The sequence below is a fragment of the Carassius carassius genome, chromosome 25 (assembly GCF_963082965.1).
Source record: "Carassius carassius chromosome 25, fCarCar2.1, whole genome shotgun sequence".
Classification (NCBI taxonomy): domain Eukaryota; kingdom Metazoa; phylum Chordata; class Actinopteri; order Cypriniformes; family Cyprinidae; genus Carassius; species Carassius carassius.
Window position 1 is genome coordinate 13500774 of NC_081779.1, and position 24455 is coordinate 13525228.

At 38.3% G+C, this 24455-nt stretch overlaps 2 protein-coding genes across 4 annotated transcripts in view; both read right to left on the reverse strand.

The window, feature by feature from the left end:
- Positions 1–417: 417 nt before the first annotated feature.
- LOC132104238 (upstream-binding protein 1-like) lies at positions 418–20036 on the reverse strand. 3 transcript variants are annotated; one of them, XM_059509558.1, is made up of 16 exons: positions 19840–20036; positions 13032–13183; positions 12862–12938; positions 12039–12144; positions 11795–11901; positions 10927–11079; positions 10613–10723; positions 7005–7118; positions 6710–6816; positions 6565–6619; positions 6355–6448; positions 5771–5861; positions 5536–5657; positions 4388–4530; positions 3722–3773; positions 418–2105 (listed from the first exon to the last, which is right to left on the reverse strand). In XM_059509558.1, exons 1-16 carry the CDS (start codon positions 19905–19907, stop codon positions 2068–2070), a joined length of 1590 nt encoding a protein of 529 aa, XP_059365541.1. In that variant the 5' UTR covers positions 19908–20036; the 3' UTR covers positions 418–2067. The 3 variants fall into 3 exon arrangements, with proteins under 3 accessions (XP_059365541.1, XP_059365540.1, XP_059365542.1); XM_059509557.1 differs by lacking the exon at positions 19840–20036 and adding an exon at positions 17286–17634; XM_059509559.1 differs by lacking the exons at positions 10613–10723; positions 19840–20036 and adding an exon at positions 17286–17634.
- A 634-nt stretch (positions 20037–20670) lies between these two features.
- The window catches only part of LOC132104245 (CLIP-associating protein 2-like), a 52603-nt gene continuing 48818 nt past the window's right edge, over positions 20671–24455 (reverse strand). Inside the window, 8 exon segments of the mRNA XM_059509566.1 lie at positions 20671–21333; positions 21405–21820; positions 21944–22060; positions 23308–23514; positions 23629–23757; positions 23855–24048; positions 24146–24199; positions 24202–24455. The exon segment at positions 24202–24455 is cut by the window's right edge and continues 6 nt beyond it. Of these exon segments, the coding sequence (XP_059365549.1) occupies positions 21731–21820; positions 21944–22060; positions 23308–23514; positions 23629–23757; positions 23855–24048; positions 24146–24199; positions 24202–24455 (1045 nt within the window). The 3' untranslated portion in view covers positions 20671–21333; positions 21405–21730.

The window sequence follows — 24455 nt, forward strand, 5'->3', positions numbered from 1 at the left end:
TCATGTTCTTGTTAATAACTTTAATCTTATTGTAAAGTGTTACCACATATTTTGTATGACAAAATACATTTTCTACATGGCACACAAAATGAATGTATCCAACAAATTTTACCAGGTCTAAAAATAAATCTCATATATGTTGTGGAAATGGCAATGTATAAAAACATTTTAATTATTTGGATAAAGATTAACCCTGGATTATTAGTTGAAGTGTTGCTGCATTAGATGTGCATTAATAATTTATCTATGTCCCTATGTTATAAATGTCTTGTAATTTGATTGCAGACATCCTTTAAAAATAATGTTCCTAATTTAACACTCATCTCTTATTTTCTAGAAAACATCTCAAGTAAAAACCACATAATCAACTATCAAAATAATTATCCTCTTACTTCGCAATATAAAAAGTTCTTCAGAGACAATATGAAAATTATTTTTATTTCTGGTACAGGCATTGTGTACATCCCAGCACCCCCTACGGAAGAGAGGCTTCTTCAGACAGACAGTGACATGAGGGCACCATGATTACCATCACGGAAACGCAGAGGACAGTCCGGTGATCCACAGCATTTGATCTGAAGAACACACCTCTTCATGGATTTAGACTTTGATCATTTGTTCAACTTGGAAACATTGTGTACACCAAAAGTCTCAAGTGAGCGTCCAACAACAGAAAAATATCAATTTTATTGTGGTATCGGTTTCAGTGCAGACTTGGTCATTCCTTTTTTTTTTTTTACTTTTTTATGAGAATTAAAAGGAGATTCATTCTTTCAACCATGCTCCTCTATAAAGTGGCAATAATAAGCACAGTACATGCCAAAGCACAGCTGCCCAATACATGACTACTGAGATAAATGCCTGTTGAGTCAGTCTCAATTTAAGAAGGAAGAAAAGAATGAAAAAAGGCTGGCTGACCGCAGCCATGATGGCTAGGTTTAACTGGAGCAGCTGACGGTTAACCACATGTGCATTTAGAAAAGCACCAGCCGACGTCATGTCCTAGGTCAAAAAATTAAGATAATAGAAAGCAAAGGCATTATAGGAAACATAATTAATGGCTGCTTGTGATTGTGCACATTTATCAATAATCATGATATTATCTGTGTCAGGAACTACTTTAAAGGGCGGTAATAGTTACCAGGCACAGAGAATAAGAAGCACAACAATCACAACCTAAAAACCATCACCAACATGTGGAACCAGCAGACGATTAATGCATCCCACGAAGAACAAAGTTAATGCTAAGAAACAGAATCTAGTCAACAGAAATGATGGCACCAGAAACGTTCTTGGTCTTGAGAGAGGAATTGGAAAATTATATCACTAATGATAATGTCATCTAGTGAGTAGGATACAGCCAAAACACGAGTCTTACAACCTCACGTTAGCTACAGGGCACCGTACTCAAACTCAAAGAATGATTTAATCCAGACAGACATAAAGTAGTCCTGCGCATGCCTAAGTCAGGACGCGTTTCCCCACATTGGAAAAAGAAGTGATTACTATCAACCGAGGGGTTTGTGATGGAGTCTGAAGGCCAGTTTGAAGGGGCAGGTAGTGGAACACTTGACACCTCACAGACAAAAGGCTGATAAACTCAAGTATGTATTGTACGTTCATAACCAGCAATGTGAGGACAGAGTCTGAGCACAGCCGTATCACGGCACCAGATGCTCAGATTCATCTACGAACACCATGCTGAAGTAGAAGTGGTCACAATTCTCCTCTACTTCTTTGCAGTTTCTGCCCACCTCCATGCCTCCTGATTCAACCTTTAAAAACATACTCACATGCATACTTAAAAGCCCACCGCTCGTACACACTGGCATCAGTTTAAGTGTTTTCAATATGAAACAGCACACTGAAGTCAGATTCTAACAGTTAGGAGGCCCTGTCTAACCTCGGCTATCTCTCTCTCTCTGCGATATGTGAGACGTGAAGAATGAGAGATAGACGAGGAAAGGAACGGAGAGGAGGATGGAGGGAACATGTTCAACGCTCAAGAATGGCAGTATGGAGCCTTGTGATGTCATCACACTCTGCTTCACGTTGCTTGCAGCAGATCTACTTCAGGACAATGTGAAATCCATCACTGGTGTCATCTGAGGACGAACAAATGTCACAGGAGATGTCAGAAGGATTGGAGAACAAGAAAAACACTAGCTGCATTTACATGGACCCTTCTAATCCGATCGTAAAAGGACTAGAAGCACAATCAGAATAAAAATGTCACATGTAAACACGTCAATCAGATTGAATTGGCTCGATCCGACTAAAATTTCGATCAGATTGTAAGGGGTGGTTTATCCCTTTTGTAATCCGAGCGAGAGGACATGTAAACACTTGATCGTATTGAAAACCGAAACTGGAAAGTACTGCGCATGGGTCATCAACAGACGACTAGTGTGGGAAGACAGACTTAAGTGCGGGAAGAGGCACTTTTACAACTGTTTTTTTTTTTTTGCTAAAGTAAAGTTAAGCAGCACAACAGTTCATGTGCTGGTCGTTGCCTAATTAAGACCCGAAGTAAATAAATATAACGTGTGCTTTTTAAAACAGCAGCGTGAAACTCTATATTCATGCAGTGTGCGCATGTCAAAAGAGTAAATCCGATCAGAAGCTTGTGACACGTAAACAACACGCTAGGCTTGTTGCGATAGTCGGTGTTACCGGTGATACACGGTGTTTAACCCACCTACCGGTCATAGCACTTGACCACCGGCACCGTCCCCATCGTGTTGAAGTTTTAGCCTATAGCGATAAAGCACTTAATTCAGTTAGTGACTACGTGCCTTCGTAATTTAGCGTAAGCAGAACGAGCGCCGCAGTAAAGCTGCAGGTGTCCGATTTCACTTATCATTTTCGTTTATTGTTTCTCATTTAGCCTATTTATAATTTTTTTTGTACGGTGTATGCAGTTAATAGGCCTACCTCTTTTTTTTTAACAGCTTAACGTGAGTTTAATTTTTATATTAGTTTTTTTTTGCACTTAAGTGTCCAGTGATTATTCGGGTAGGCTACTTTATTTAACGAAGTTTTTGATGTTCGTTCGTTTCATATTCGATGGTTGTGCGGTGTTTTTTTTTTTGTTTTTTTTTTTGCTGAAAAAGGCAGGCACTTTATTTAACGAATATTTATAATTATTTAACGAGTCTTGTTTGATACTTGCACGATGTGTGCAGTGGTTCGTTTTGTTAATAAATGCACTCTAAAGGTGTTTCATCAGTGCTTTCGTTTAGTTTTTGCATGGTGTGTTAAGTTATTATTCATTTTGCAATAAAGATGTGTGTAATACAAGCGAGTGTCTTATTGTTTTGTGTATTTTTATTAAGAATAAAATAAATTAACCCATGATTAATTCAAACAAATGCTACTGAATTGCCGCTAATTAAAGTGAAAGTAAATTGAGACGTGTGCACGTCTGCACGACCGCATTTTCGGCCACCCGAAATCCCCGACACGCAACCCCGGTGACACCGGGATTACCGGTTTTTTTACACGTCGATTAACCGGTGGAAAAAATCCGTCACCGCAACATCCCTACAACACGCACATCAACCGATCACTTTATTTACCATTCATGTAAACACTACGTTCAGATTCGTCAATCAGAATGAATTCATTCCGATGGAAGCAAAAAGTGTCCATGTAAACGCACCTACTGAGGGGTTTTAATGTTTCCACTAGAGATTGTCTGTGTTTTTGGAAAATGTTTTACCTTGTACTGTGCTGACAATGAAACTGCTCTCATCTGGGAAATTAAACACCATCTGTAAGCAATAAAAAAAAAAGATGGCCTGTTAAGGTATTCTCTTATATATTAAGACATATCGGAGTTATTAAGGTCTTGTTCACACTACACAGGTTTGTTCCAAAAATGATCTTTAGGAATATATGTCATTTTCAAAGTGATTAAATCATATCAGTTTGTTCAGTGTAGTAAGTATCAACATTGGTTGTTACAGTTATTATATAAGAAAATATAAGTAATATATAAGACATAAATATAAAACATTTAAAAATAGAAAACTGTTACATTGCAATACTATTTTGCAATATTATTGTTTTTGCTGTGTTTTTGCTCAAATAAATGCAGCCTTGGTGAGTGGAACAGACTTCTTTCAAAAACATTGACAAGACAAATCCGTCACGTGACGTTCCTCACGTACAGGATCCATTTATTCATGACAAATGATAACCATCGGGGAAAAAAAAGTCTACAGTGAAGTGTGTTTTATCTGTGGCATGATGCAAAACATTATTAACATGAGCAGCCACGGTTGGCCAACTTATTACCGCCACCTGATAACAGGGAAAGATAAGAGACTGTTTCTGGCTGCTTTTAGTCTGGTTAAACGAATCTATGAAGTAGGTCTGTGTTTACCTGGTCACTGAGTAGTATGTGTATCCCTGTGGGCCCGTGTTTGTAGACTTGGCTGATGTGGGACAGCGGCAGCGCCAAGACACTGGAGATTTTCCTAGTTAGCTCACAAGCGGTCATCTCCTCAAGGTAAAGAGCGTGGTAAACTAAACACAAACACAGACACACTTTATGACAGAGGACTGTACATTACACAGTAGACTGACCTAAATAAAAACATTTTACATCTGCAGAACCAAAAGGATACAAACAGAAAGGGACAAACATGATGAAAATTGCCACAATTTTACATTTGGCTGTGATGCAATGTGTTTGATAAAACATTATTAAGTACTTCAAGTATTGCACTTATCCAAATGAACGAAAATAAACATTTGTGAATATCTGTAGAACAGTTAGTTAACCTGACTGTTTCTTGGTAAATGAGTTTGGGTCTGAGCACAACAGGTAAACTGCTACATAAGTTTGTTATTAGAAGTTGTTACAGTGTTGTGTTTTTGAGAGCAGGAAAAGGAACAAGATGTTTTCTTATTATGGCTTTCGCTGCATCTTTATATTGTAAACTACCCATTAATTAAGGGTTGGTAAGATCTTCAAGCATTTTTAAAAGTCTCTTATGCTCATCAAGACAGCATTTATTTGCATTTATACAGTAAAAAACAGTAATATAGTAAAATATTATTACATTTTAAAATAACCTTTTTCTATTTAATATATTTTTAATGTAATTTATTCATGTGATGTCAAAGCTGAATTTTCAGCATTCATTACACCAGTCTTCAGTGTCACAAGATCCTTCAGAAATCATTCTAAGAAACATTTCTTATTATTAGCCATGCTGAAAACAGTTGTGCTGCTTAATATTTTTGTGTAAAGTGTGATATTTTTTCAGGATTGTTTTGATAAATAAAAAATACATGATGTGGTATTCAGTATCAAGAAATGGAAGTGAACACATTTTAGTTCACCAGTTGTTAGTACTTTGGTGGACAGATTACGAAGGTTCGTACAACCGATCAAGCAATTCAGTGCTGCTGAATAATGCTTCAGTGCATGTCTGTTGTTGCAACACAATTGGTGTTATTTATTTCGCTGTGATTGTGGTATGTTACGAATGGCTGTGCAAGTCTCCACGGTTGACATTTATATACCAGGTATGGATGTTGGACTGCTGTGTTCGCCGTTTTTGCTGTGTCCTCGTTTCTCCAGTAGAGGGCTCTCACTCTGAGACGCCTCCAGGGACACGTAAACCGTAAGTCTGGGACACACTGCTCTGTACGGGGACACAAACACACACAATGTGAACAGAATTCTTTAGTTTATACATTCATAACTGTACGAAAACTCCTTAATTATATATTAACATCACTTTTTTTTTTATCATACCTTGACTTAAGTGCATTGTAGAGTCTGATTCCATCAGCTGCACCACAAATTTGGACTAAATCCTCACGAGTTAATTTCAGTAGATCAGAACCTGAGATGAAAAATCCATCATATCAAATCGGTCTCATTAATAACTACTTACAGTTTAATGTTGTGTGTCTGTTAGGGCTGGATAACGACACAGATTTCCATATTCCATTGGATTCTGATTCAGAAACTATAGATTCTATTAAATTCCAATTCTGGTTCAGTCTATTTTGATATTTCAGCTTTAATACCCAATCTGCTTACTTTGCAAAAGATTCTCTCTCTGTCAATGTTAATTATGCAGGCAACTGTATCAGACTGATTCAAACTGGTAACTTCTCTTTTTTAATTATTCATTAAAAGAACCAGTTCATAAGAGTCAATTGTTTGTGAATCAGAATATGCTGTATGTTTGGTTTTACACACAGCTTGTTAGGACAACTAAAAATTGATATCAGGATCATTCAAATAAAGATTGCGATTTTTCATAACTACATATTTTTACCCAGCCCTGGTGAAGTTTAATCTTTGCAACAAAAACTTGCATGTGTTAATACCTGAGAAATGGGTGAAAATACGACTGTATGAGTTAAATCTGTTCTTAAGCAGCCACTTCTGTGTGTCCTGTATAGACGCTGTGGGACTCAGAGACTGCAGAAAGTTCACATATTTATTTTATTTTTTTCAGATGCAACATAAAAATAAATGTGCATCTTTAAGGCAAATTAGTAAAAAAAAAAAAAAAAAATTTACAAACATGTACAAACCTCCATAGAAATGAGGCTACTAAGATCCCCTTGATGGTTAGGTGAAGATGACTCACTAAAAACAAAAGTACAAGCATTAGAAAATGAATAACTCTGATTCATTGCACAATGTAAAAGAAACACAAATGCTTCGTGAGTGGGTCACCTGTCTGGTACTGTGCTGCCGCTGCTGTAGGTGTGTGTGCTGGAGGTGAAGGTCGGTGTAGCTGCTGTGATGGGGTTGACGTATGCATTATCTGGCCATGGAGAGCACTACAATGAGAGAAAGACAGAAATGTGAGAAAGTTCAAAGTGATCTTAACAAAACAAAATTTTGATGTCAGACCAATGTATGACCTGTCACACACCGATGAAGGGCACAGCTAAACATAAATATGAAGAATGTTCTAGAGTTTAGTATGAGTGAACTGTTAACACAGCAGAGGTGAGCAGGCGCTTACACTTCCTCTTTTGCTTTTGGCGATAGAATCGCCACAGTCTGCAGGAAGTGTCCGCTTGCTGGATTTCTTTAGCTCATGTTCTACAGCCTCCTCAATCACAGGCTCCAATCGAGTCTACTCAAAATAGACAAACCAGAGTGAAAACACCTTTTTAGTTAAATACTCTATAAGCACAGTTCCCTTTCAAGACGGTCTCCTTACGTTGCAGACAGCGTAAACTGATGCTTTGGGGACACACCTTTCTCCTCAAATACTGAAGCCTTATTTGCTTAATGCCATTGCATGGCAATGGCCAATGGTGCTCATGACGTGCACACAAAAAAGGGGGCCCTATATAAGTTAGCTTAAGTCTTCACAGTGGAATCATCTCCAAAGAGGATTATAGAATTTGTTTCGCTAATCCCCTTACGTGTCCTGGTGGAGAACAGATATAATTTTAAGTGTACCCTATCTGCGGGGGACCCATCGGGATCCCAGACAGACTTAAACTTTGTGTCTTCTGTCTGGCCATGCCCATGCAGAAGCTGCCAGTGAGGGCCCTAACTACCCGCATTGTGATGCTAAAAAAAGTGAGAACTCCAGGCTTGGCTAGCCCTTGTACAGCTTTTCTGCGACGAGTTCCCGCTGTGCCACTCTCTTTATACAGATGTGTAATGTTGCTTACACTGACCGGCATATCGGCCAACTTTACAGCTAACATAGCTTTGTGCAACTGCATGTAAAGTGTCTAAAAAAAAGAGGCAAGCTTCAGACTCTTGGATAGAGCAGCACCGTTTCAGTTTTGAAATCAGAGAGCTTGTGGCCAAAATGCCATCCAGATCGTCGCTTGTTGATGTAGTTGTTGTGATGTCTAGCACAGCTAGATTCCGATAGTAATGAGTGCAGAGTCATTGCTTCTATCTTAAGCACTGAGTTAACCTATTTGGCGTGGAGTTTCCTATTTGGGTTTCAGTGGCCGCTAGCCCCTGAACATGCATTTTTACTGCGCTTGTCCTGTTCTTCTAACTGGCTGTAGTGTTATATGGTGTCATCAGATAGTGAACACAAAGCACCGGGTCTGCCGCTTGCTGTTGCAATTGACCTTTCAGTAAGCCCCTACCCCCTTAGTTACTGTTGCTCACTTGGACAAACAAATGGATTTGAAAAATTCAGAGTTCTGGCATTAAAAACTGATGAGTCTTAGTCAATCTGACTTAATGACATCATTATCACATGGCACAGCTGATCATTTCTCTCCTGTATTGGTAGCCAATGAGCTCACTGCTGAATATTTAAAAATTTGACTAGAGCCTGCCGTAGCAGTACAGCTTGCTTCAAAAATGCTCCACCTTCCCCAGCTCCACCTGTATAGATCTGCTATGAGGTGATTCATGTATGCTATGGGGTTATTTCATGTATATTATATTTTGCAGCAGCAATATTTTTACATGCTCAGAGCAGCATATTGTGGATGTACTGGCAGCAGCAATTCTCAGTACTTGCTCTGCCACAGCACCAGCGTAGCAGATCTTTTCCACCAAGACCAAATACATTAACAATTTCATTTACATTTCCATGCTAATTCCCTGTCTTACAATGACAGCTGTCAGTGTGAAAACCTTGTCCCAAGATGTTTTTGATAAATTTTGGGCAAAGAAGAACCACCATTCAAGTGGGACTTAAATATGCCATGGAGTGATATATAAAAGATTTTTAAATAAATATGGTGAGTATAACAAGATTATTTTGGAAGCAAGGGTTTACAGATCACAATGCAAGTGGAGAAGCCTCATTACGGTCATCACGACTGCAGATGACGACATCCAGGATAAGATTAAATTAATTTACTTTTAATAAGTTTGATATGCAGAGGCACTGAAATGTAGACCTTTATGTGTTTTTTACCTACACTACATGATGTGAAAACAGTTAGCTATTTAGGTGTGAAAATTAGAATGAACCAGAAATTTAACGTTTTCATTTTCATTGGGGTTTAATGCTTAGGGACAATTTTCTTATTTGGGTTTGGAAATAGAATAAAATAAATTCCATTGCTAATCCTCTCAGGATACATGGAATCAGTGTTAAAAGTACCCCATGCACATAATTTCGCCATTTGTAGCATAAATACCATCAAACCGATGAAAGCTTTGGGTCTTCCAATGTTTCTCTATGGTGCTGAAATCTACAGCTGTTGGAGTTCCATTGCTGTGATTGTCTATGACAGCGGTTTCTGATAGTTTTAAAGTGCTAAATCTCACCACTTTACCTTCGTAGTAACATGGCGTGAAGTTGCATGCTCCCCAAAGCATCAGCTTAAACGGTCTGCAACATCGAGAGGCCACCTTGAAAGGATCTTACATATTTTGCTATATCATATATTCCGCGGTATGCAAATATATCTGCATAACACAGTACTGCTTAAACAATATACACCTTTGAGTGCTAAGGAAACATGCATGAATGAGAAAATAAAGAGTGGGACACACTTGGTAGAGTTATTAAGCGCAATAAGCAGTGAAAAAGAACTCAATGTGGTGCTCGCGCTTACTTACACACAGCCAAAATGCATGTACTGAAAGCCCTTCTTTTGAAAACATGTGACTGTGAAAACAGATCTATTTCATCTCCTATTGTGCTTGAATGTTCAAATACGCACACTGTAATATCATAATGCCTGTCGTGTGGAGTATTTAAGTAAACACAGTTGGTTATATTTTAAATAAATTTAAATCAGTTGGATGAAAACCGGATGCGTTTCACTATATTGGATCCATGCAGTTGGTCTTAAAGGGACAGCAGCCTTATTTACCTGCTGCTGTCTGTCATTATTAATGTTAATTATGTTTGATTGATACAGTGAAGACTATGCAGTGTTTTATTTATAATAAATATGAATAAGAGTATATGAATAAAATACACTTTATTAAATTTCTGTAATACGTCTTATTATATATTAAATAAACCGAGCCTACTGTAGCTGAATTTCATATTTATTTGTTCTGTTGTGTTTGTAACAGCCATATTTTTATCGTGAAATAAAATTTCTCATACCGTGAAATAAGATTTTGGTCATATCGCCCACCCCTATATATATATATATAATACATTAAAAAAAAAAAGAAAAAAAAAAAAAAGAGAGAAATGTTGCCTTGGAACCCAATTAAATACAATAAGTGGAAGTACTAAAATAAAAATAAAGCAAAGCTAAATAGAAATATTAGACAACAGAAACAAAAACAAACTAAAATGAAAACTGAAATATAAACAAAAATATAAACTAAATCAAAATCTAATTAAATACTATAATAGCATATAAATAATTGAAAGCATGGTTATTACTAATACTATATGTGTGAAATGATATACATTGAGTGCGGAGTGCGGTTGTTCTCATCATGGTAGCTGTAACATGACCAGCTAAATGCTATTCACTTTATCTCAGCAACCCCTTATTATTGGTCTAAATTAATCATGGGTGACAAATACATCCATGAATAGGCCAAAAATACTAATTTTTACAATTAGTAGCCAAAGATTTAGTTTTTTTTCTATGTGATGCTGTAGCCATGTAAATAGGTGTCAGTAGTAATGGTCAAAACTAAACAAAAATACTTAAATATTCTTGCCTCTGACAATATAGTGGTGTCATAAGAGGGCTGATATTTCTCTTTCTCCTGCACAGTCTTTTTCTCCATCTTCTCTCGGTCTGTTTTTTGTTTTCTGTCTGCTCCCTTTGGCTGTTAATAGGAGAGTATGAGATACACTTTAATATATACTAAAGGCTTCAATATCATATAAATCTTCAAAACACACTCTTCAACAACATAACCATTCAGTGTAAGAAACACAAAGGTGAAATTAATTTAGATCTGCAATCTTCAACCCAACTCCACAGATATTTCCTTGCATTTAATGCATGTCTGCATATGTGTGGCATCACCTTAAAGACTTTGATCTGGCAGCTGGCGGAGTGCAGGTGCTCGGTGTACTCTCCGCTTTCATTTTGTTTAAAAGTGTCAATCTGGATCCGGAACGGAACTCCTTTCTCTCCGCCGTGTTTCCGCGGGGTGAACTCTGTACTGATGCAATGAACCTTTAACAGGGTAGAATATATTATATTATGAATAATAATTTCAATACCACAGCAAAATATTGATGATAATAAAAATGTTATAGTATTTTAATAATTTAATGTAATGTATGTAAATGTAAAATAAATAACACACACTTTATTTAAAATTTTTAAATTACATTAAAATTTAAACAATGACTTGTAATCTTAATGTATTTCTCACTGAAGTAACATTTATATAAAATTGTAAATATTCAAGTAAACAGCCATCTGTTTATCTCTTATATTATAACTTAATATTACATAATAATTAATATTACTTAATATGACATCATAAAACAGCACCAGGTCTATTGCAATTACAATGGAATGCAGATATCTGAATAAAAAAAAAATTTGTTGGTTTTTTTACTTTTGTTCAACCATTTACATTTCTTAAAAATCAAGTGTGTTTACATTAAGTAAGTCCTAAAATGTGTAAAAATTGTTTGCAAAATAGTGTTGTTCCCAATTGTTGATTTCTTTGTTGATTATCAAAAGCCATTTGCAAAAAAATATTATTTACAATGTTGCAATAAGTGTAATCTAACACAGCGAGATATAAAACATCATGTCCACTGCCCCAAGAACTGTTTGCAAATGACATTTCATACTGAAACTCTAGTGTGTTTATGTAACCTTTGAACTATGACAACATGGCTGCATGTTTGTGGTTTGATGTTGAATTCGGGTTTACCTGCACAAACACAGACGCTCGCTTGGAGAGATCCCACAGGAAATCTGCAGCGTTTAGCTGTGACGGGTGTGTGCAGGGCTCAGTGATGCCAACTGACATGGGGATATCTGTAACAAACACATGACACATTGTAAAAACCCCCTCTCCTGAGGCTTTACGCTGCTTTGATACTATTCATTTGAAGAATCAAAAAAGACTGAACAAACTGATTGTGGCAACCCAAAGTAAACACATGAGCTCTCACCGATGTCGAGGAGGCGGTCGCCAGGCCGATTCCATTTCCAGCCCTCCAGCTGCTGGTGCTCCATGTACTGAAGCCTTCGGTCATGGAAAACCACCCTAACTATACTCTATAATTCAGTCCACAGCACCATGGCAAAACAAAAGAGATTTTATCCTAGTTATGTTGTTGCCTGAATTGAATTTGATGATGTAAAAAGACAGTGCAGACATCCACTGTGGTTAAATCAGCACATTCACTCAGAATAGTAATTTGTGATGCAAATCATTTAAAGGAATGACTCCTAAAAATCATTTGTTCATGAATCAGACCACATTGATCACGCTGTATTATTTGTTTATGCGACCAGCAAAGACAATGAAAGAAACATGTTGTCTATTTACTGTTCAAAAGTTTGGGATCAGTAAGATTTTTTGTTTTAAAGAAATTAATACTTTTATAGTATAGTAGTATAGTAATAGTATTTTTGTATTTATGTATGTATGACATGTATGTATTTATTATTTGATGTCATACTTTTTACTTAATTAGAATATATAAAACAGACATTTACCTTTGAAAAAGTATGAATAACAAAACAACTAAATCGAAAAATAATCATCATATTGGTCATAAAAAATACACTGGTTGATTTTTATTTTTCTGCAGAACAAACTTCAGATTCAGAATTCAACTCAGACGTTCAACTTCATTTACTACACTTGAATTTACTTCACTTTAATTCCTTTAGCCATGTCGCTGGAGATTCACTGAAAACCAGTGCAGCAGATGCCACACCACACAAAACCCCAAGTGCACTACACTGATAAAACACACAAGCTCTCACCTTAACAGTCTGGTTGTTGAGTTCAGGCATCTCCCCTATTTTCCTGTTATCAAGCATCCGGATCTCATACGACTGGCCTACAGAAGGAGATGGGAAGTGTGTTACCGAATATCTTCTCAACCAGGGTCTTGGTATTCTTAAGGAATAGAGATGGGTAGTGAAACCTGTACCTTGGTTTAGGTAGGTGAGCGTCTCCTCGTGTAGTTTAACAGCAGGGGACGTGGCGGCACACAGCACATACTGAAACGGAGGATTCTTGGAGTCAGACTCCACAGGAACACTAACATCTTCCTGCTTAAAGATGGGCAGAGCCAACACATCACTGAGGGGAAAACAAATACAGACAAAGAGAAATGGAAGTTATGAAATGGTGAATTATGTCAGTTAGAACCTCTTGCATACTTCTGAACCACAAACATATAAAGGGCATACTGTCATCAGACTGCTAGGAAATTAAACAAATAGGAGGTGTGCATTTACAATCACATATTAATAGAGTACTGTTCAAAAGTTAGGGTGTGATTTTTTTTAACAAATGAATACTTTTATTCAGCAAGGATGCATTAATTTGTTCAAAAATAACAGTAAAGGCATTTTTAATGTTACGATATTTATTTCAAATAAACAAAGTTTTTTTTTCTTGAAAATTTATCACAATGCCCACTGTTTTCAATATTTATTAGAATTGTTTCTTGATCACCAAATCAGTATATTAGAATGATTTCTGAAAGATCATGTGACACGGAAGATCCAAGTCTTTTTTTACGAGTTTTGATGGTAGTATGTGTCACGATATCAAACAATTAATTACTTGACATAATATTTAGCCCAAAATATGATTATATTTCATATATTAGGGAGTTAATAAATGCTGCCATGGCTTTGGGCTTGTCACTTCTTTGCCACGCTCACACATGTAAAGGCATTATCAGGCCGGTGCAGTGACAGCTACAGACGCTGAGTCAGTTAGCTGGCAGTCTGCTTGACATGACGCCACGTTTGTAACAGTGCGGCCTGCAGGATCCTTCCTGTCCACCAATCTGCAAGTGTTTTCTGAAATATGAGCAGCTGCACTGTACCATTCTGTTCCACAGCTGCTCCATCCACATGAACGCAAGTCAGATAATCAGCATCTCAAACACCCTCATTTACCTCAAACGCACACTCCGTCACACCAATGACTTACAGAAACCATAGGAAAATCATAAGCACATCTCCATGATACCTGGATCTTGAACTTATCTGACCCTGTTGACTGAAAACACCTGCAAACTCAAAATGAAGAAAATGTCTTATTCCTGTCCATATTTCACCAAGGTTCAATGGTTAATGCTACCAAAAGAAATGTAAGGGGAACTGACATAAAAAACTTGCCATATCCTGTCTCATGCTATAGTTTCTTTTTAAATTCATTTAAAAAGCATTTTGATCTTTCTTTTAAAATAGTGCATGCTGGTTTCATGACCTCATTAAATCAGAAACTACATGGAATATCTGTATTTGTTTTAAAAATGTATGACATGGAACAATTTTAAATAATCTAGTCAATACAAAAAGGTGGTCTTTAATATAATATATATATATATTATTAATACTTATATGCAATGTTAACACCAACACTAACTATTTTCATTATGGATAGAGCCATATTTAAATTCTGCCAGATACTGATAAGATAGAAATCATTTCGTTCCCACTTTATATTAAGTGGCCTTAACTACTATGTACATCAAAAATATTGCTGCTATTGAGGTGTATGAACACAATAAAAGCATTGTACCAAATGATTAATTTAAATGTAAATACATAGTATTTAAGGCCACTTAATCTAAAGTGGGACCATTATTTCATTATCTGGGCAATGATGTTTAAAAATAATTAAATAGCAGTCACAGGACACTTTCTCTAACATATATGTATGTCTTAACCTAAAGTCTTTGAACAGGTTATGCCTCAACTACCCGAAAACACTGTCTGGTCCTCTAACGTCAATAGAGGACTGTGTCAACTGCAAATCTGCAGGACGCTGGAAGAGTATCAAGAAACTTGATATCACCGGGAGAGTGCATGTGAACAGCCTTCTTTCCGCTGTCTCACACTATAGCGCTCCCACCACTAACAAAACCACCACAGAATCTCACACAGAGTATTTCAGACACTTGCATACGCACACTTGCAGAATAGCAGAGCGCTCCAGGGAAAATCCTGACGTTGCTCTTTCCACTACAACCTCCAGAATCCCGCCACATCTCAGAGTAACCAGTCCATGGAACCTGACCTCAGGCGCATAATGTGTATTCCTATCATGCAGTGACCCTATTTCAAACTCCTTGTGGCCAAATGGGAATAGCGAAGCCTCCCGGTGATTTGGAAAAGTGAAATATAATATGCTCCATCATTAATACCCCAATGAAACAGTGACGTATGCTGGGGATTGTGGTTTGCCTCTTCCAGTAAGGTGGATGCTGAAGCACACGGCATGCAGTGGAAATGCATGGAAAAACCCAATACATATCTATGAATAAAATGGATGAGCATGTTTTGGACTGCTTGATCCTGGTGAGATTCACCTAAATAACAAAATAAAAACAAATGGCTGCAGTGTTAGTGGCACGTGAAAATATGATTAGAAAAATATATAATAATGTGATATTTTCCAAACAGTATTTCTATAAAATTAAATTAAAAAAGAGCCCAACAGTAAAGGTGAACCATGTGATTCCTAAGTATAATAGAGCTGTTTAGTTCTGATGTCAATTAGTAGTCCATCCTGAAAGCTGACAACAGAACACACTTTTTTTTGGCAGACATGAGAATTTTTTGAGAAGTCTTTGCTTAAGAACCAAGAACCAGAACAACCAGCTATGAGGTGAATAACAACATAAATTTCAATTTGAAGCATTGCGAATGACAATGAAATAGTGGAGAAACATAAAACTATTGATTTAAAGATATATATATACCTATGTGTAATTTTATTTTTTTGTACAAATTATGAGAGAGTAGAGAGATTGACACTAATGTCATTCGCAGTGCTACATGGGAGTGGATGGGCACAAGTTCATTTGGTTTGATTTGCTTCTTTTGATTCTTTACTGGTGGACATTTCTCTGCAAAATCATATGGTTTTTTTTTTACCAGAACTTCGCTGGTAAAAATGATTGTTCTTTGAAGTGAAACCAAAGTACCATAGCACACTGTAGGTGAGTTCATAACAGTAGGTTCAGCTATCTATCAAAATCAATTCCCCAAATAAGAAAATGAATGGGATCTTTCCTTCCAGAACCCAACTGTCTCACACTACGGGTTACCTCAGGAATTTATTTGGGTTATTTAGAACAACACTTTTATGATTACAAAATGTAATCTTGACTAGTTTAATGACTTACTGGGTTTCCTGCATATTAAACAAGGAGATACATATTTTATTAAAGCAATATAACCATTTAAGTTTAATAAAGGACATATTGTCATGAGACTGCTAGGAAACACCTTTAATTTCTTTATTTTACAGGAACACAGAAAATGCAGACAGACTCTCCCGATAATATGACCATCATCCTAAATATTGCATCAACTCTCTCCGAGTCACCCTCAATGACGCAATCATAGTCTCTAAGCGCAGTATCGTATGACGTAATGGAGTCCGACGCTCGGCACAATTTCTTCAATCAGTAAAACGTGTTATTCACAAAACATTTTAATGCCCTTAACACAATACATGCTAAGAGAAAAGATTTAAACGAATTCTTTATAACGGTTTATTTCGCATGTCAAAGAACATCCTGTTCCAGGAAGTAACATGACTTCAAACGCGCTTGTTATCGTTCCAGCGCGGCCACGTTTTATCTACTCGAAAGAAGCGTAAGAAGATTGATTAACGATCGACAACCAGGGGTCAGATGAATAAACGGTCACCACGTTAAGACTGTATCTTCAGTTAACGAAGTGGTTATCAGTCTTACTTTTCAGATTGAAATTAGATCAATCTACGTTTTTATGTAACTGACTTGAAAAATTATAACCAGTCTTGCAGAAAATAATTAGGTGTCTTAACTTTTAAGACTAGTTTAAGAAGTTTATGCAACCGGACACAGGTCTCGTTAGTTCTCAAGATGGTCAGACAACATTAGGATGCAACTCGTTGTCTATTGTTTTAAGCTAGCTATAGCAACTCTCATATAGCCACACTGCATCCAGCAGACGACAAAACAATCTCGCGAAGTTGCCAAATGACAAATAAGGATATCAAATTACTAATTTTTGAAACCAATTAGCACAAGCCGCCTGGAATGTCGAAGTTCGTAATGTAAACACTGCGATCAAGACAGCTAGCCAACTAGCTCGCCGTCACAGGTGCCCTGCATCTCCCCCGGATCAGGGGCTCTTGGAAAGCTACTGATCGGTGTGCATGCTGCTCTAACCTCATGCTGTACGCGCCAGCCCCGAGCTCCTGGCCGATGCCAGACAAGCTGGCATCGAAGTCGTGCACGAGCCCGGACTCGATGGTAGCATCGTCCATCTTCAGCACCCACGCCATGGCGCCCAGATCCTTCTCCTCCGACTCTAACCGCAGCGCCGCCAGCTTCGCCTCGGACAGACAGCACCTGCGCGCAGGAGTCAGCTAGTCCTACTAAGGTTGGTAAGGTTGCCACCCGCGGAAGGCTAGCTGTTGAAAGCAGGGCAAACGGCCCTAGACCCGACTACCGTGTGCCTCGCCATTGCTTCAGTTTCACAATAACACAGGCGAGAAAGAGTCTCGAGATGAACCGAGGAGTCGCGAAGTCAACTCAACCCTCCACGCAACACCGTATTATCCGTTTCCAGATCCCGTGTGTTATTCCGTATACATCAGCACATCATATCTATAGGCGATCTTCCATTATATAAAAACAGGGTGGTGGGAGGACGCTGTTGACTGTCACCGCATTCACACGCAATGTCCGCTCGAGTAATTGGGTTGGCAGAGCTCGATCGCTTTCACCTAACGTTGATCCTAAACGCGGCACGGTGTCTTTACGCACTCTGCGATCCGAAAGCGTTCACCTAATTTCATCGTACTGAGCCGCCCGTTTGGTCTTCCGGAAGAGGCCAAAGATCACAACACATCGACACGGTCCTCTGTCTTCCACCATTCAAACCCCAAACGCGAGATAACTGCAGCCTCAGCACGGATCCGGTACGGGAATCTGACAGCCAATCAGGTTGCTCTGCGAGCTGCGCTCAGCCAATCAGCTCCCGACTATCTGTCGTCATCTTCTTCCTAAACGAGTGTTCCGAGCGACGGACTGTAGTCACTCTCTCGACTTCCAAACACAATATTACCCTTAACTTGCAGCGCATACATTAAACTTCAAGTCACCTGGTGGAAGAAATGTAAAAATTTTAATATTTAAGATTCTTTTTATAGATCACAATCCCGATCAACACGTTTGTTCAAAACTTCAGATCTACAGCTGACAGCCAAAGTCCATATCAACACCGCTGTAAAATGACAAGAAAATTTAGATACAGACACACAGCTGCTTTAGTGTCTAGTGATAAATGAGGCTCATTGTGAGATATCCAGATCCCACCGGGGATGTGTTTGCTCTGAAATTCCTTTTTGAAAAATAGGGATTGCCACTCAAGGACACGTTTTGGGTGTTTTTAACCTGTTGTTGTTGTTGTGGTGATCTGGTCAGGAAGGCAGATGGGCCTTTGAACATGATTAGAGTTCCCTTAAACAGACCACCAACCTATAAACAAAACAGCCTCGGGTGTTTACAGCTGGGAATTCAGTCGGAGCTCTGTGAGACAGCTGGGAAATACTTGATTTTTTTTAACTGAGGGCACCCAGACCTATTTGTAAGGTTTGCAGCCAAAAGAGGGCAACAAAGCCCCAGAGGATGATTATAACATTTCTCACTGGTTCTGACTTTACTGCACTTTAAGTGCTCTTTACAGACAAGTGATTTTAAGTCATTTTAAGCATGTGATAAATGCACTTTTACATTGCAAGTTTGAGTCAAAATTTCTAATTCATTTATGCTTTTCTAGCAGTGGTTGTGTGTGGTGGTTTTAAACACCTAGTTCATCATCATACTTTTGCTATGGCTGATGGGTAATAAGTGAACACAATAAAAGCACACTGGTGTACAGACAAGGGTCAACTATATAATGAAGGTACACTTTAACAGAAATGTTGAACTGGTGTGCTCATGATAAGGGTTTTTCATAAATGTCCGATCAGGTAACTTTATATGTGCTGGCCAAAATAATATAATACGTTATATATATATATATATATATATATATATATATATATATATATATATATATATATATATATATATATATGTAATATGTAAACTGCATGGTATGAATGTTTGAGCAGGGTTGGAACAAAACTCTACAGGGCTCCAGCCCTCCAGGAATTGAGTTTGACACCCCTGTTCTACAGCATCATGATCAATAATTTTACTAAAAAATGAAAATTCTGTCACTATTACTCACCATCATGTCATTGTCTACATTTTGCTGAACTTAACTGTTTGCATTTGATCTACTCCTAAATTTTCATATATCAGCAATACAACATAATTTAAATAATTGTTATGCAATATCTGAAATTGTGTATGATAAATGAATACAATCTGTAATTTAACTTAACCTAACCGAAGACGCTTCTCAACAGAGTCAACAAACTTGGACCGATTCAAATGTGACAGATATGAGAAACCCTTCGCATCACGAGTGGACACGGGAGAAATTAAAGTAATACTACAGCTTATATGTAACGTTAACTGAATAAAGTCAAGACATTTTCGTAGTATATATGTGTGCGATTGTGTATATTAACACACAAATACACAGTGACACTTATGTAACTTAAGAAAACAAATTCAACATGAATTCAGATGGAAATACCAATAAAAGTTATGCATTTAATTTACATTAAACACAACACCAGAGTTATTCACTAGCACTCAGTTTTACCGTGTGTTCCAGCATTTGTAGGTCTGTCGACTCTCAAGTCTCCCAGTGTGCAGCTGCCAGAAAAGCATTGCATTACTATCTACGAATCCCGTGATCAATGCTGAAAAACTAGTAACAGCGACCAAGGCAGTCTCGCATCGAGTCACGACGTTGCCTTCTTGTTTTTTAGCAGTGAACTTCGTCCGAGACAGCGCACGCGATCGCCCCTCCGTGACTGCAATATGACGTTCACAGAGACAGGAACATAAATTACCTTTTAAAACTTTAGTGTCGTTCTTTTTTTACGAAATTCTTAGTTTAATTCTTTAAAATGTGTTTTTTCTCTCTCTAAAATTAATGTCAAAGGTGTCAAATGTTATTTGGATCTCATTGGCCCGGTTTCACAAACGGGGCTTAGTTTAAACCAGGACTAGACCTTAGTTAAATTAAGATATTTAAACAACTTTTAAAAAAAATGCCTTAGAAGGAAACATTCCAGGTGTGCATCTTGACAGAACAATGACACTGACATATTTTAAGATATGTCAGAGGAAGCTATTTTCAGTTGAGACGGCTCAAACATGCATTTTAGTCTGGGACTAGCTTAAACCTTGTCTGTGAAACCGGAGGATTAAGTTTTCTTATGGCCAAAAACGGTCTAAATATTTTTCAAAATATCTTTTTACCTTCCACAGAGAGAATAGTCAAAGGTTTGGAACAACACCGAGGTAAGTGAATGACAACATTTTAAATTTGGGGTCAATTAAAAAAAAATATATATATCCCTATAAATCATGTCTTCTTTTTTTTCCAGGTACAGAAGTGCATTTAGAAAAACAAGGAGACAGTAAGTTCATTACTGTACATTTTCTTTATTTGAATTTTATCATTAGCACGGTTCTAGAAATGCAGCAGGAAGAAAGAGAACTTCCTCACATTGGGAGAAAAACCGACACTACAGGAAAGATGTGACGAGACAGTTGCGGCATTTAAATTTTCTACAAATTTCCCATCAGAGAAGAATGACACTATGCTACTTTAAAGAATCCACACGCCCTCAGGACATCACAAGATCTTCTCGAATATTCCTTTATGGTGATATACATATATATATAGATACATATTGTCTATGTGGTGTGGTATCACATGTGGCCTCACTGCGATGAGAATCTTGGGTGTGCAGGACAACTGCTGCGTGGCCCATTAACCCATGTACGCAACCAGATAAAAAGGTTCAGTTTTATTCATGACATGCATAAAGCCAAGCAAAGAATGCCTTATAATAGAGCAAGCTGGACCAAGCGCTCACTGTTATGAACTGATATGACCATTAATAATAATCGATAGTGAGCAATTAGGAACATTAAATGACACGTCGCTCAGACCACGAAGTTTTGAACTTCATCTTAAAAATCTGAGTTTCTCAAAAGCTCTTTGATAAAAAGAAATGATTTCCATGTTGCACAAAATGACACCCACAACATCCCCCTGTTTCTGCTGGGTTTCCACCTCCTCCTTTGTCGGACACACACACACACACACACACACACACACACACACACACACACACACACACACACACACACACACACACACACACACACACACAATCTTCTCATTGACAAGGCAACAAAACTACATCAGCAGTCCACTATCTGTGCAACAAATAGTGGTTTCTCAGACATGCACACGGAGTGACGGTGATCCTAGTTTGGAGGAAGAGTTTCAGTCTGACGCTGCTCCTCGCTGCATGTCCCACTGGAAGATGTGTGGGGCTGGAAGAGGGTGTCCAGCAGTGTAGGTGCATGCGGCTTTGTGTATCTGTTGGCAAGCATGTATAGGAGTTTGTGTATGCATGTGTGTTTAAAATCCAGCAAGGGACTCCCTGTAGTTCTGTATGGTGACAGCACGGCTACAGGCCCTGCCCTACCACATCTGAAGACTGGTCGCTTCCGCTGGGGCCACTTTGAGCTCGCTTTATATACAAATTCAACAGTTTCAGCTGGGAAAAGACAGAATGTACATGTTATAGATTTTAAATGTTTTGAAATGTAAAACCGACAGACAGCAAGATAATGAGTAAGGAAGAAAAGGGAAAGAGGTTTTGCAAGAGTAAATGACTCACCTTGCTGCCAGACAGCTGGCTGAGGTGAGGTTTCAGATCCTCTCCAATGACAGCATAGATGGCCACAAGGCAAAATACACATGCCTTTCGTACACTGCTCTCAGAGTTATCATAACCCTGCAAAGGAGAGCAAAAACCTTTACCATACACAGATGCTTAATATTAGGGAAAGTCAATGTATTTTGTTTGTTTCCAAAATATGTCCACTAGGGGGTTTCAAAGGGAGGTTAAATAAAATGTAAAGCAGGGTGTCAAACTCAGTTCCTGGAGGGCAGATATTAGTCACAACTCTGCTCCAACACACAAACCAAGTAGTTTTCAAATCAGCCTGAAGGACGTGATTAGCAGGATCAGGTGTGTTTAATAAGGGTTGGAGCTAAACTCTGCAGGGCTGAGGCCCTCCAGGAACGGAGTTTGACATCCCCGATGTAAAGTGAACTATCAACGTTCTACAACAGGGGTGTCAAACTCAATTCCCGGAGGGCCGGATCCCTGCAGAGTTTAGATTCATCCCTAATTAAACACACCTGACACAATTAATCAAGTCCTTCAGGCTTATTTGAAAACTACATGGTATGAATGTTTGAGCAGGGTTGGAATAAAACTACAGGGCTCCAGCCCTCCAGGAATTGAGTTTGACACCCCTGTTCTACAGCATCATGATCCGTGACCTGACATACCATTCATTCAACTTAAGTATGGAAAGTCACTAACTGGAACATACAAATATTTTTCTGTATAATTAGAAATGGTGAAAAATTGAAAAACTCTGGTTCAGAATATAAAAATGTCTGATTCCTTAATGGAAATGGAAATTGATTTTAAAGGGATAATTTAACTCAAAAATGAAAATTCTGTCACTATTACTCACCATCACGTCATTCAAAACCTGTATGACTTTGTTTAACAGAACACAAAAGAAGGTATTCTGAAGAATGCTGGTAACCAGCTAGTTTTGGTGACCACTGATTTCAACTGTATGGACAAAAAACACTGAGGCTTTCTCAAAATATTTACTTTGATGTTCCACAGAAGAAAAGCAATAAATGCTACTATTTTGATTGAACTATCCCCTTTAGTCTCACAGCTGAAATCTGTTTAAGTTTAAAAAAAAAAGAAAAAAACTTTTCTGACTGATTAGTCCTACATCACTTAATAAGAGTCGGACCACACTAGTTGTGTTGTGCTTTCTGATTCAATAAAATGAACCAGTGCAAAAAACATTTGTTCTGTAATCAGATTACACTGATTATTCTGTCTGTTTTGCACAATAGATTGAGTGATGGTATTGTGGTGCCACTGAGTATTTCAGGAAATTCTGTTTATTAACCCCAAACTTAGATTATATAAAATACAGATTTTACCTGAATGAGCCCAGGGACGATCTCAGGGAGCATTTGAAGGAGACCCTCTTTGGGAAGCCGGTCAATGACTTTGGTAAGCATCTTGATGGCAGCCAGGTTGATGGGGTAATCTGCCGACTGGATGATGGGGCACAACACCTTAATACACTGATCAGGACTTATTGAGGTCGCCAACACAGACGCTGCCTCTTCTGCAGCCCGTACCACCTAATAAAGAGAAAAAAAGGACATTTTGTACGTGTTTAGGTTTAGATTTGTGCTTTAGTTTAGGTTGTTGATCTAATGTGTTTCATGATCTTTTCCATGTGAAAGACCCCAGACCTCTTTGTGTGGATCTTTATGTGCTTCCAGGGTCTTCATAATGGTGAGTTCAGCATAGTTTTTAAAGCGCCACGGCTGCCTGTTCAGGATCTCCTTCAACACCCGCAATGCTAATGCCCGAATGACATGCTGAGAGAAAAAAATAAAGATCCGCAAGTAAATAAGATGTATCTTTATGACTCATATTAGAGAGTGTTTACAGCAGTGAGTGTATGTTTGCGTGCACCTCTCCATCCCCAAGTGTTTCTAGGAGCAGCAGGAGGATGGTTTTGAAGTGCTCGTCCCAAACATGCAGTTGTGTTTCTCTAATCAGCCGCATTAGCTCACACAGTGCAGCTTTCCTCTCTTCCACCCGCTCGCTGTGATTCGAGAGCTCCTTTAGGAGCTCAGCAACCACCTCAGACTGGTCCACACCACTGTCTGTAACACCACCAGCAGAAAGGAAGTCAGACCCACACACATGCTTACACGTACACTATTCACAAAGCAGCTACAAATAGCTATGGGAGTGCATTACCATCAGTGAAGGACTCAGCATCTTGGTCTGTATCTTTCAGGCTTTTATTAAAAGGGAGGAGCTGAAGGAGGAGTCAGAGAAGCTGACTGGCTGGTATTCCTTTGTTGGGCGGGGACTCGAGGAGAGGAGCGGCATAGTATTTAGCAGAGAGGTCTTGTTATCCAGCGCTGTCCGACCGGAGTCTGTGGGTTGATCGCCACCCTGCACAAGAGACACATCCAGGACACAAATTCCACTAGGGATGGGATGGTATGAAAATTTAATATCACGATTATAGTGACTAAAATTATCACGATTATCAATATTATCA